Raw genomic sequence first — 14988 nt, forward strand, 5'->3', positions numbered from 1 at the left:
GTCACAGATCAGAATTTTATTGGTAGCATGGGATATTCATCATGTGTCACAACAAGAACACAAAAACTATAGATTCTATAGATTTATAAAATAGCCTCTGGTCCTCACTACTACCTTCCCTTTTATTGACCAGCTTATCAATCCTGCCTCTTTGCCCAAGCAGTTGATTTTTTCCCCCAGCCAGTATCCACTATCCTTTATAGATGAGCCACTAACTTTCTTTAGAGACTATGTGGCAATCTGATAGTCTCTCTTTCTCTGTTCTCCCTCTCTATCTCTTTCTTTCTCTCTATCTTTGTGTCTGTCTGTATGTCTCTGTCTCTCATACAAACACAAAATATCTCAAATCTGCCTTAGCTTTCCTTACCCTGGCAGGAGGCAGGAGGCTTGTGTGAGCACATGTTATTTTTGCTTACTTAAAGGACATGCAACATTAAATGACCGCTTAACACAGTGCTTGGCACAGACTAGACACTGAATAACTTTATTGACTGACTAAACAATTGATTGAAGGATAAGGGAAAGGCAAAGAATATTCTGACATTTCCAGGCTTGTTGATTAGTGAGATGGTGACACCTTTGGCTGGTATGGGGAGGGGGAGATGATAGACATGGGAGGATAGCTGGTCAGCTAGCTTTGCAGTATAGAAAATACTTTAGATATTTTTGATGTAATGGAAAGACTGAAAACAAAATGGAGGTGGATATACTCTGCATGCAATTTAAGATACAGGGTAGAAGTGGGTAGAGTTAAAGAAATAGATTTGTGAATTTTCAATGTCATGGTTATTTCACATTTCCCTTTCCAGAGGAAATTAAATTGCATGAATTTTCATACATATATTATCAATCTTTACTGCCTTTACCTCTTGTGACCAAAGCACTTTTGAATGATGACTGATTAGAGTAAGTGCAATGCATGGTTATTTGACAAAAGAAGGTAATCAGATCAGGGAAGGATAATATTATGGGTGGAACAAATAACTTTAGACTGGAGGAACAGTGCCTCTTCCTTTGAAATTAGAGCCTGTATATCCATGGTGCCTGTGTCTCTACTGATGTATTTGGAAGTAAAGATGGAAGTAACTATGATGAATCATGCTAAATGGCTTCATTCTTCTAAATGAAGCTGAAAGCAAGATAGACTATTGAGTATAATGGCTAGTGCTGAAGGGTCATCTATACCAGATAAGGAATGTAGTTCCTTTGGGAAAGAAGAGAAAAAGTAGGTTAACCACTTTGGTGAAATCACTGTTAACCAAAAATAGTGGAAAGAAAAGTTGTGGTATTATGTTGGAAGGAGTTAATATCATTTCTTCCACTTAATTTCAGCAACTTTTTTTTCATAAAGACTATAAATTAGAGAGTAGTTACTAATCTGTATTGGTAAGGGCACTTTTCTTGATGGAATTTTTTTTTCAAATAGTAGACAAATCAATAGCCTAGCCCTCCTCATTGAATGTAAAAAATATCCTTGTAAAAAAGGAATTACATGAGAGACCATGGCAAGAATGTTATTATCTTTATGTATGACTGGAAAAGGTTCACAATTTTAGCTGCTTCTATAATCTTTAAGCTATTGAGAGTTACTATAATCCTTAGAATTGAGAGAGGAGAGGGAAAATACACAAGCATGGAAGAGTTGTCAGTAAATATAGGCATACAACAAAGGAGTGCAAACAATAATAAATATTGACTGAATCTTCTTTTTCACCTTTAATTCAATCCAACATTATTCCTCACTTCCTGTAAATTTTACAGCCCTCTGACTCCATAAAATAATGCGTTTCTATAAAAGTGGTTTAATGCTCCTGCTCTACATAATTTCTGACAGTATCCACTGTTTTTATGTATGTTCTGAATCTTATTTTGCATCCCTGAATCTCTGCCTTGTTTATCATTAAAGGTCTAAAGCACAAAGGAAACATTCTCTAACAACTCCATCCCAAAGTAGTAAATACTGGAACTACTTATTCTGGAAAACGAGACAAAGCAAAACAAAACAAAAACAAAAAAAGCAATAGAAGAGGTATTGTAAAATGTGGTCTAATAGGCTATAATAAGAAATAATGACATAAAATGGAGCAAGGAAAACCCAGGCCAAATGTCATGAAACTTCTAATGGCTTTATAAAAATCATTTTAAGTATGGTCAGAGATCTCTGATGGGCACTGCATACAAATTGAAAATAATTCCCAACAGTAATGTTTATTTATACTGTTGAACGGTTTTGCAGCAAATTAAGTGGTGGAAATGGCTACTGGTTCAGCAGTTGTTTGGCTGACAATATCAGGGTCACTCACAGTCTCCATTAGTTGGCAGGGTTTTGTCAGAGGCATTCACCTTACAGCAAAGCATTCAGGAACAGTGATCCAAATTCATTAATTTTGACAACCTCCTGCCCAAGTACCTGCCCTCCCCTGACCTCTCAGTTTCTGGAATACACATATTTTTACGTTGTTTTTATACTTTTTTAATAAAGTAAGCTCTTGGCACAGGATCCCAGGTGCTTTTGGATAAGGAAGCATGACAATGAAAATCATATAGCAGTGACTAGGTAAATGGAACGATTCTTATGTGTCATTCAATTGGTCCACTGGGCATATAGGGAGGGTACATTTCTTTTTTTTTTAAGCTTTCCTTCTACTCACCAACTTTAATATCTTGTAAGTCATCATGAGTGATATTTTTAATTTCCAATTTGTTTAGCATTTTCATGTTGGCAAAATGCTTACTTACCCCCCCAATCCCACCAACAGCCCTTCAAATTAAGTAGTGAAAATATTATCCATTCCTCTTCTAAATAAAAAAAAAATGAAGCTTTCTTAGCTGAAGTGATGTACTCCTCCCATGCAGCTAGAACCTGTTAAAGCTGAGGATGGAACCTCCCACCCCATGTTTGCTCTTACACATTAATCTCCAGGGCTTGTTGCAGTATTGTTTTGGCCAAATGCATTTATGGCTCCATGACATTATGCACAAGGATCCTGTACCACTCTTAAAATGATTTCAAAGTAGCCCTATTTTTTGAAAGTTGCCTAGAAAAATTAGTTAGTTCTATGACTCCCCCAGTGTTTTCAATTTAATTATGGGCTGTAGAGCATTGAATATTCTTTGAGTAAATCAAAACCAACCCATCCTCTCCCTATTTTTCCCAGAAGATGATTTAGACTGAGACCAACTGTTATCTGTGTAGTTCAAGTCAAAGTGGCTATGCTTGGCTTCCCAGAGCTAGACCTCGAGCTTTGAGGATATAGGATTCTGAATAATTGCCAGGAGTCAAAGCTCAGAGGGTTCTTATTTAGAGCATGCTGTCACAAACTCCACCAAGTAAACAAAAATCACCTGATCTTGGGAAGAGCACAGATGAGTGCATTTAATGTTCCCTACCAGGTGTGTCTAAACTTTTTCTTAAAAATAATAAATAATAAATCCTTAGTTTGTTAATGAGCTTATTGTTGATATTATTCAAATTCTATTGAACTCCTACAGTAAATAGAACATAAAAAGGATTTAACAATTATCATATAAACTGAGACCCAGAAAGGACCTTGGAATTCATTATGTCCACCCTAAGAAAATGAGATCCAGAGACATTAAGTCACTTGCTCAAAACCCAGTAAATAGCAATGCTCAAATGTGAAACTAAGTTCCTTGATTTCCTGAGCTGGTACTACATCTTGCCTTTAACATGCACTTTAAAAAACTTTATGTTTCCAAAGGTCAATAGAAACATGCATGGTGACTGTGAGCAGGCTATAAAGCATAAAAAGTAAAGAATTGCTTATAATAGTTATGTAAAGAATACCATCAAATTAATGCGTGACTGGAAAAGGCAATGGGTCTGTCAGATAGTGAAAACAAGGGACAACTGACGGGAGAGCCCATATTGGTATCCATGTAATATGAAGCGAATTTCACTATGGGCTCATCGTAGTAGGTAGAGACCCTGTAATGACTTTATGGGAAACTAGAGACAAAAGTCACATATAGGCAGGTATGACTGCATTACAATATGCATCTTGAGGGATTACACACATTAATGGAATTGCAGGTCCTTTGAAATGTATATAAGGTTTCTAGAAAGGGTAAATTTTATGCTTATACATGTACACATATACACATAAATGTATGTACATATATATGCACATATTATGTGTACTTGTTTTATATATTTTATTTTTGATATAGAGATACATATATTTGATAGGCACAAGGAAATAGGCTGCTTTATAATGCCAAGAAGAATTAAGTAAAGCATAAAAACTTGTTTTGCTTTGGTTTGTTTTTTGAGAAATGTCTGTATCCAGTCCTGTGATTTCATCATTTTGGGAAATATTTGTGTGAAATTACCACCTAATGATGCAAACAACATTTTCTCCCCTGTCATTTGTAGACTTAGAAAATTGTTTTTCTATACTTTGCCTATTATCACACAACTAATACATATCCAAGCCTTATCTGGAACTTATGTCTCCCTACTCTTAGGGTGGCTTTCTGTGCACTATGCTATAATGTCTCTCCTAGAGAGAGATGAGGGATTCTAGTAAATTATTTTTACCCTGGGACATGTACTTGTTCTTATATTTTAACAAGGGCATGTGCCACATCCTTCATTTTCACACTTGAAACTGATACACTAAAGAGCTTTCCAGGAGGAAAAGAGTACCGAGTAGCACTTTCTTATCAGGTTAGTTCTCATGGTTATAGATATTTCTTACTCTAAGCTAGAAATTGACAACTTATCAATGCCAAGCCCTAACCCTGTGATTTTGGTCTGCAGAGTTTATATTTTTACTGGGAAATTTACTTTTCTCCCTAAAGACTTTGGTGGCTAAGGTGGGTATCCCTTCACTGGCTGCCGTGTGTAAAATAAGAAAGTCACTCACTTTGTTCAAGTTAAAGTAGTATTTCATTAGCTTCAAATCCCCCTAATGAATAGTGAGAAAATTGGTACCCATGACTGTAAAGCCCATGGAGCATATACCCAAGTATACCTATGTTGACTGTATCACCAAAGTTATTGAGTAATGGTAGATAGCAGATCATTCTGGGACAAAAATAAAATAATCTAAATTTTTATGCCTCCTATGTTGCTTGGAAATCAAAACTGGTATAAGTAACAATAATACTTCACTTTTATGTAGTGTTCTATCATTCCAGTGTTATATTTTCACCAGCATTTGCCATTATTGTAAATGGAAGCTCGGATTTCAAATGAGTTCTACAAGGTCACGTAGCAAATATAATAGCTGGGTCTTGAACTGTCTTCTTAGCCTCCCAAATATATCTTGAGTGTTCTTTCATATAAGCATAAAAGTCAAAATATAAATATGGCCATCTTTCTCTTCCCACATTTTATTTGCTTTGATTTTCTGCCTCAATTCCATGGCCGGTCTTTGTACCTGGACATCCTTTCAAGTATTATGCCCCATAAAGAAGGTACTTGGTCATATTTTATTATAATTCAAAGATTTTGGACTCAAGCAAGAAACAAAACAGATAGAGTCCATTCAAGTAAAACAAGCAAGCAGTTAAGATTGTTAAACATTCATCTTCCTTAAGCGAGTACTAAATTTCTATTTGGACAATTAGGGGAAAAACAGTTGCTAATAGAATCCATAATTTTATTAGAAAAGTAAGAAAAGGAGTTTAGGGAAAATCCTTTTTTTAAAATTTTAAAGTGGTTTTCATTCATTCTGCCTTCAATATTCATTTGATTGTGCTCTTAGTATGTTCCAAATAACAGTTTCATTTATTTTAATACTAGAATTTTTCTTATGTGTAATGCAGAAAGACAGATGATACCAAAGAGTAATTTGAAAGAAAAAAAAAAACAGCAACCATCACCATTTTTAATGTCTGCATCATGATGTGTGATTGTCATTTCACTTTCTGTTTTCTATTCTTGGACTACAGGATGAAGTTTGTCCCCAAGTTGAAGGGGACACAGTTCAGCGATGTGTATGGGCCTCTGCTGTTAATGTCAAAGACAAGTTCATTTATGTAACTCAGCCTACTCTGGACCGAGTACTCATTGTTGATGTGCAGTCCCAAAAAGTTATGCAGGTAATATTCTTTCTGAAGTTTAAAATAAAAAGACCGTAGAAGTAATTTCTTATTTAGATTGAATTAAATGGTTTTGTGCTGTTAACAAGTACCTTTACTGATGACCAGCACTGAAACCAGTGAGGTGTCACATTTATGACCATGTGATATTTTCTGGGAACAGAGTTAAGTGTCTTTCATCTCTCTTTTCTTCCCTACCCCACTCTAATGGAAAGTACTAATTTAATTTGAGAAATTAAATGTTGCTTAAAATTTGTATTTAACATAAATTACTTTTAAGAAAGTAAGCAGAATGAATTAGTATTTTCACAAGGTTCTTATCAACATAGTTTTGTGAAGTAACTTTTTTATACCTACATAATTGAAAAAAAGCAAATCTATATACATAATGAGGCAGGGGGCTAGGGATGGAGAGTGGGGGCAGGTGGGGCTGCTCTGTTCACATGGAACTTAAATTCAGCGTGAGGGGTGGGAGAAAGGAGGGAAAGATCTCAGAGAAATACTAGAAATACCTCATTCCTTAGGTTTCTTTAATAAATTCAGTGTTGTCTTAAGCCCTGAATTAAATCTAATTCAAGAAATATTTATTGCTATTTTCATTATATTCTTCTAGGTAATATGAACAGAATTGACTTTTAAGACAGATATAAGGCCCATTTAAATTGGTCCCTAAATCATAGCCTGTAGAAACCACAAGCAGTGTAACTGACTATTCTCCAGGTCACTATCCAACTCATAGCTGGAATTTACATTGTTCTTTATAATTCAAAGACAGATAAATATTTGTTTGAATTGAATTAAGCATGGAAATCACAGAGAGACTAGAAACCTAGCTTAGAACCAGATTTAGCTGTTGAATTCCAGTGTAAGAAGGTTATTTTGAACCTGTAACCTACACAGTGGTCACACTCTAGTAAAACTATCTGGAGAGAAGAGCTAAATCAGGTTGAAGGTAACTGTCAGGCCTCAAACCCATCAGTGAGCTAGGGGGATGTCTACACCGGGTGTGTGAAGACTTCCCCTGGTGGAATGGGTAGACAAGAACAATTTGTTCCAAAGACCATGAAGGTGGCTAAGGCAGATGCTGTGGAGAACTTAGAGGTTGGTCAGACATTGAAGATACCAAGGTCAGCCACTACATTCTTGGTCATCGCCAGTCATCTTAACTTTTGTCTTACTACTGGACTTTGATGACTCTGGAAGAGGAGTGAGGCTGAGTATACAACTCTGCCTCATTTAAATCCAATTTGCATGTAAGTCAAGACATCACCCTATGATATGATCAGTTCTTATGGAAAACAAAGTGCACACAGGCAGTAGGGAAACACTGAAGGTTTTTAGGCATGCCTGCACATTAAGAAGGATGATTTGACAGATGTGTGCAGGATGGTTTAAAGATTGAAGCTTTGGGAGTCAGGGAGATCAGGGTCTACATGGCTTTGGACAAGTTACTGAGCCTCTCTGTGTCTCTGAGTAAATAAAATTAGGGAATAGGAAAAGATAACTTTTGAAATTACTCCCCAGACTCCATTTTTGATATACTATCTCCTTTGATTCAGATAACATTCCACTAACAAAGGTGCTTTGGCATTTTTGTTTTGTTTTGTTTTGTTACACAGCTACTGTGGCTGTGTAAGACCAACAACAACAGCACACAGGAAGGGCTGCCAACACAGGTTCTTTGATCTGCTTTTCTAAAGAAAACAACTTTAAGGAGTTAACAATCTCAGTTTAATTAAACATAAATATATCATTCACTTAGTTCAGGGGAAAAGATCAGCCCCCTGAACTTCAGGGCAAATACAAACAGAAGTCACAAACATACATTATAAACAGATCAACTAACACAAACCAGTCCATCCATAGCAATACACAATTACCAGAGAAGCACCAACGTCTATCTATCTGGGTTACAAAGCTGGGGTGGGGTGAGTTCAACGGCTTGTCCGGAGTCTTATCACCCACATTCTTTCAATGGGTATACCCCCAAAAGTGAAATATTAACCTTCCAACACATATACCCTGCTCAGAACCCTGAGGGCTGGAGCCAACTTAGCATTTAGAATGTGGGAAAACTCCAACCAGCAGCACCACATCATATACAGTTCAATGACTCTTGATTGTCTTAGTGTTAAGAAACATTCCAAGACAAAAAAAGATACCACTTTACCTGCCCCATTCAAACAAAGGCCAGACTCATTAAAGGCATTTAAGAGAAGAACAGCAAAACATCCCACCTTCATTAACTTTAGAGTTAGAAAATGGAAATTGGACTTATTTAATTGATATAGGGAACTCCCAGTGAGGAAACTACAAAAGAATATGAAATCTGATTGCCACTCATTCCACAACTTATAGTCTTAGAGAGTTGTCTGCCTTGTTCACAGGTAATAACTATAGGGAATAAAACCTGAGTCTCACCCAACTCTAGGATCTATAATAATTCTACTGCACCACCTATGATTACACATTTAAAACAGTTAACACTGTCTAATGACCCTGTAGTTACATAATTATACTCTTATAAATTTTAAATCTGGCATAAGTATGGAACAATATAATGTATTTCACTATACATTTTTTAGTCTTTCAGAATGTTGGCATTTGACCAGGAAGGGTTAGCTTTATTTTGCTTTCAGTGGCAACAAAGGTCAACCAATCAGAAACATTCATTTTGGGATTGTCAAATGCTTTTTGCCAACAAGTGAAAATTCTACCTACATTTAAACAGCAACTGAATTCTTTAAATTATTTCAAAACATCTGTCTTATTATATATACAAATAGACATACACATGTATTATATGTATGTATGCATTGACCACTAGAGTCTAAAAATTAAGACAAAGTCAGACACCTTACCGATGTGATTGCCATTTGCAGCAAAATGAGTTCAATTTTCAAATTAATAGGGAATGGTGGACACTGAAATATGCATGTGCTTCTATCATAATCACAAAATTGAATTATTCATTCTAGCACCTAGCATCAACAAGTCATAAGAATTGGTAAAAAATAAAAACATCATCCTTGTAATTGTAATTGAAAATATAATTTGCAAAAGTGACTGTGAAACTTGCTCTAAATAGGCCTGTTTTTGATTTATTGATTTATGTATAAGAAAAAAATTTTAAATAAGAATAAATTATTATATAATATTTGTGTATCCCACCAGTCATTTTTATAGCATGCTAATTTCTGTACTTTAATGCTACTTAAATAGATAATTTATCTATACTACAATGAAAAATTAGTTAATTGAGGATATTAACTGAAATGAAGATTCAAATAGTAGGCACCAAAAAAACATGATCTAAACTTTAGTCTTTAAATTTACATCTTTATAGCTTGTTTAATGTTTGGAAATTTTACCAACAATGTGTTCACAAAGAAGTAAAAAACCCACCAGTATTAAGCCCATAAGCTTTTAAAATCTATATTGGCATAGTGAAATACTCTTGTTCTCTAAGAAATCATGAGCAGGTGGATTTCAGAAAAAAAAAAAAAAAAACTAGAAAGACATGTAAACTGATGCCACTGTGTGATGACCAACTTTGATAGATTTAGCTCTCCTCAGCAGTACCATGATGGAAAATGCTATCCATATCCAGAGAAAGAATTATGGAGTCTGAATGCAGATCGAAGCATAATATTTTCTCTCTTTTTTTTCTTTCTCATTGTTTTCCCTTTTGTTCTGATTCTTTCTTCACAACATGACTAACGTGGAAATATGTCTAATATGATCGTTCATGTGTAGCCTGTGTCAGATTGCATGTGTTCATGGGGAAGATGGAGGGGAGTGAGGGAGAAAAAAATTTGGAACTCAAAATCTTGTAAAAGTGAGTGTCAAAAACTGTCTTTATATGTAACTGGGAAAAAATAAAATACTATTTAAGCGGGAGAAATTAAAATTAAAAGATAAAATCTATATCGTTTTCAAATTTTGTATCAAGACTTTTGCTGAAATTCCATAATAGATAATGAAATCAAAATCATTAACTATGTTTGTAGAAAAAGTATTATATTCAGAATTTTTAAATTAACATTATTAGTTGGAGAATTATTTTGTAGAAATAAATTCATAATTATATTTGAATACATACATATTTATTTTAGTGCCTTATAGCAATTTTATGAATGAATCTCAAATATCTCCATATAATAAAATCTCCATTTCTCCATACTGCCTGTCCCTATGCTGAAAATCTACATTCTTCTTGCAAAATTCATTTTTCCAATATATTTTATTCATATTCAGACTATACATCAGTGACCCCTAAATATCTTGGCCACTCAATGCTGTAATATCCTCAAATTCAAACTTTTTTCTATCTCCACCAAACCATAGCCACTCCCTAGCATGGTCATGGCTGAACCATGACCATCACTCAGAATTTTTCCTCCTCAAGTATCCATGACTTTAAAATTCTAATCTCTAACCACAACCATGTATCCTTCCACTTGTCTCATCTCATTCACAGTTTTTACTCTTATAATAATCTCTAGTGTCATGACTCATTCAGATTCTACAACCTCATTTGTAAAATGAAGGGGTTGGGCTACACACTCTCCGCCTTTCAGATCTCAACCTATTACTTTATGAACCTCTGATCTGCCTCTGCTTCTCTTGTCTAAAGTGGCCTCCATATTCAGCATTGTCCCTTGGTTGCCATGTGTAATGATAATCAGGGAGGTGCTTTTTGCTGTTCTTCTTTTAAGTGCCTTTAATGATTCTTGCCTTTCAAATGTAATGGGCAGCAAAATGGGATTTTTCACTGTTCTTTGTTAGAGTGCTTCTCAGCACTGAGGTAATCAAGTGCCCCAGGGCTCTGAGATGAGTATGTAAGGTCCAAGGTTGGCTTTTGATTTTTGGGGCTCTCATTAACTGGAAGGGTATCCTATGATTGGAAAAGGCTCTGGGCAGCTGCTGTTAAGAGCCCCCCCCCCAAGCTGGTAAACCCAGATGTTGGGACTTTGTTAAACCCTGGTAGCTATGAATTGAGATTTGAATCAGACAAGGTCTGTCTGTTGATGTTTGTAATTCATTTGTATTTGCCTTGAAGTTCAGGGGCCTGATATTTTCCCCCTGAACTAAGTGAATGATATATGTATGTTTGATTAAACTGAGATTGTTAACTCCTTAAAGTTGCTTTCCTTGGTAAAGCAGATCATAAGAACCTGTGCTGGCAGCTCTTGTTGCTGGTCTTATTGGGTCTTAAACCCTACAGCTGCTGCTAGCTAGATTGTTGCTACACCATGTCATTTTTTCACCATTACTACTCCAAAACCCCTGCTTTCCTAACTTTCTACCCTTCCTAAAACTCAAATCTTCATCCCTTGCATTACTTTTGCCATCCATTTTTTTTAAATTCTTGTTCCATAGTATTTAAACATTGATGAAGAAACAATGGAATCTTATTGATTTTACCCATTACAAATGCATGTAGCATAAACTCAATTGTGTTCTTGCTGCTATTCAAAAAGGCAAATCAATTTAATGTCTTTTTTTTGTTTTTTTTTTGCATCTTGCTTTCCAGAGAGGGAAACAACTTTCAATGTCATTTCTATGTTAGTCTATTCATGTGTTCTTGATGCCTCCTTTTTCTGTCCTATGGAGTAAGACAAATCAATTCAGTTACAAATAAATAAAGATGAGGATTATTTAGACTAGATATAGCTGTATGTTTCCCACATGCTAGGTTCTGCGTTAAACAAATGTCCTATTTGAGTAAGTGAAAAGAGTCATTCTTTTGAAGCATAATATATATGGAACAGTAAAATTTATTTGTTGGTATAAAATAAAGTCTGAAAGCATGTAACCATTATTTTATTCATTCAACAAAACTATATCACAGTGTGCAGAGTCCTATTCTAGGGACTGAGGAAGAGGTAAAGTGGAGATAAAAATGGCTCCTGGTTTCACGGAGCATGCAGTTTAGTAGGAGGATAATTCATAAGCACAACTGACTAACACACATACTAGTATATGATCTATGTATTGGGAGAAAACAAATTTTTATATCAGGTTCATAATTAAATGTCATTATAGGTTAAATAATCCAAGAGAGTCTTCATAAAGGTAGAATTTAAAAAAATTATTTTATAAAGATTTGATATTTTATTTCTTCCCAATTAATTACATGTAAAAACAATTTTAAACATTCATTTAAAAAATGAGTTCCAAATTCTCTCTTTCCCTTCTTTTTCGTTATACACAAGCAGTCATGCAAAACATATTTCCATATTAATTAGGTTGTGAAAGAAAAAAATACATAAAAAATAAAGTGAAAAATAGTATGCTTCCTTCTGTATTCAGACTCCATTAGTTTTTTGGTTTGTTTATTTTTTGTTTGTTTTATTCTGCTTTCACCCTCTCTGGATGTGAATAGCATTTTTCATCACAAGTCCTTGGGAATTAGTGAAGTCCTTCCCATTTCATCATCATACAATATTGCTGTTACTAAATAAAATATTCTGCTAGTTCTCCTCACCTCATTTTGTATTAGTGCATGTAAGTCTTTCTGTTGTTGTTTTCTTAAATAATCTTGCTTGTCATTTCTTAGAGCACAGTAGTATTCCATTACATTCATATACCACAACTTGTTCAGCCATTCCCCAATTGATGGACTTCCCCTCAATTTCTAGTTCTTTGCCACCACAAGAAGAGCTGCTAGAAATATTTTTGTACAGATAGGTCCTTTTTCCCTTTAAAAAATATCTTTGGAATGCAAACCTACCTAGTAGTGATATTGCTGGTTCAAAGAATATGAACAGTTTTATAGCCCTTTAGACATAATTCCAAATTGCTCTAGAGAATGGTTGAATCAGTTCATAATTCTACAAATGATGCATTCGTCTCTCAGTTTTCCCACATCCCCTCCAAGATTTATCATTTTCCTTTTTTTGTCATATTTGCCAATCTGATCTTGCCTCAGTTGAAAGTTGTTTTAATATGCATTTCTCTAATTGACAGTGATTTAGATATTTTTCATGGATTTCTTTCTCTAAAAACTGCATGTTCATATCATTTGGCCATTTATCAATTGGTGAGTGACTTGTGTTCTTATGAATTTGATTCAGTTATCTATGTATTTGAGAATTGAGGCCTTTATTGGAGACACTGGCTGTATTTTCCCAGTTTTCCACTTTCCTTCTAATCTTGTATGTTTTAGTCTTGTTTATGAAAAAAACTTTATAGAATTTAAAATAATCAAAGTTAACCATTTTATATTTTGCAATTCTTTCTATCTCTTTTTTGGTCATAAACCCTTACCTTCTCCATAGATCTGAGAAGAAAATTATTCCTTGTTCTCTGAATTTGTTTATAGTATCACACTTTATATCTAAATCATATACCCATTTTGACCTTATCTGGGTATACAGTGTAAGAGGTTGGTCTATACATAGTTTCTGCCACACTGTTGTATGGTTTTCCCAGCTGTTTTTATCAAATAATGAGTTCTTTTCCCAAAAATGTGGGTCTTTGAGGTTATCAAACACTACATTACTACAGTCATTTATTATTGTGTATTGTGTACCTAATCTATTCCAATGATCCAACATTCTATTTCTTAGCCAGCTTCAGATTGTTTTGATGATTACTACATTATAATACAGTTTGGGATCTGGTATAGCTACGGTACCTTCTTCACATTTATTTTTATCATTAATTCCCTCAATATCTTGACCTTTTTTTTCTTCCAAGTGAATTTTATTCTTATATTTCTAGTGCTATAAAATAATTTATTGGTAGTTTTTTTGGTATGGCACTGAATAAATAAGTTAATTTTGGTAGAATTGTCATTTTACTGTTTTTGTTCAACCTCCCCCATAACCAATTAATATATTTCCAATTGTTTAGATCTGACTGTATTTGTGTGAAAATTGTTTTGTAATTGTGTTCATACAGTTTTTGAGTTTGTCTTGGCAGGTAAACTCCCAAGGATTTTATACTGTCCACAGTCATTTTAAATGAAATTTCTCTTTTTTTCTCACCCTTTCTTGAAAATATATAGATCTACTGATGGTATATGTGATTTTATTTTATGGACTGCAATTTTGTTAAAATTGTTAATTATTTCAAGTAGTTTAGATGGGATTCCAGGATTCTCTATACATGCCATCATATCATTTGTGTAGAGTGATAGTTTCATTTCTTCATTGCCTATTCTAATCCCATCATTTTTTTTTCTTTTCTTATTGCTATAGCTAACATTTCCTATGCAATATTGAATAATAGTGGTGATAATGGGCATCTTTGCTTCACCCCTGATCTTATCAGGAAAGCTTCTAACTCAAATCCATTATAGATAATGTTTATTGGTTTTAGATACATACTACTTATCATTTTATGGAAAGCTCCCTTTATTCTATGCTCTTTAGCCCTTTTGATAGGAATGGGTTTTGTATTTTGTCAAAAGCTTTTTCCTGCTTCTATTGAGATAATCATATGATTTCTGTTGTTTTATTTTTTATTGACATGGTCAATTATGCTGATAATTTTCCTAATATTGAATGAGCCCTGCGTTCCATCTGATCATAGTGGATAATCCTTGTGATATATTGCTGTAATCTACTTGCCAGTATTTTATTAAATTTTGCATCAATATTCATTAGGGAAATGTAATAGGGATAATATTTCATTAGGGAACATGTTCTTTCTTTGTTTTGGATCTTCCTGGTTTTCGTATCAGCACAATTCTGTTAATCTGGGCAATTTATATTTTTTGTAAGTATTCATCAATTTTGCTTAGATTGTCAGATTTATTGGCATATAACTAAACAAATAACTCCTAATAATGAATTTACTTTCTTCTTAATTGGTGCAGCATTCACCCTTTTACATTTTGTTACTGGTAATTTGTTTTTTTTTATTTTTAAAAAATAAAATTAACTAATGGTTTAGTTATTTAATGTTTTT

At 34.2% G+C, this 14988-nt stretch overlaps 1 protein-coding gene across 1 annotated transcript in view; it reads left to right on the forward strand.

Annotated features, from left to right (window-relative positions):
• LOC118854676 (follistatin-related protein 5) overlaps window positions 1-14988 on the forward strand; it is a 227600-nt gene that overhangs the window by 137882 nt on the left and 74730 nt on the right. The window contains exon 5 of the mRNA XM_036764982.1: window positions 5920-6069. Coding sequence (XP_036620877.1) covers window positions 5920-6069 — 150 coding nt within the window. The remainder of the gene's footprint in view (window positions 1-5919; window positions 6070-14988) is intronic.

Source organism: Trichosurus vulpecula, chromosome 6, assembly GCF_011100635.1.
Source record: "Trichosurus vulpecula isolate mTriVul1 chromosome 6, mTriVul1.pri, whole genome shotgun sequence".
NCBI classification, from domain to species: Eukaryota; Metazoa; Chordata; class Mammalia; order Diprotodontia; family Phalangeridae; genus Trichosurus; species Trichosurus vulpecula.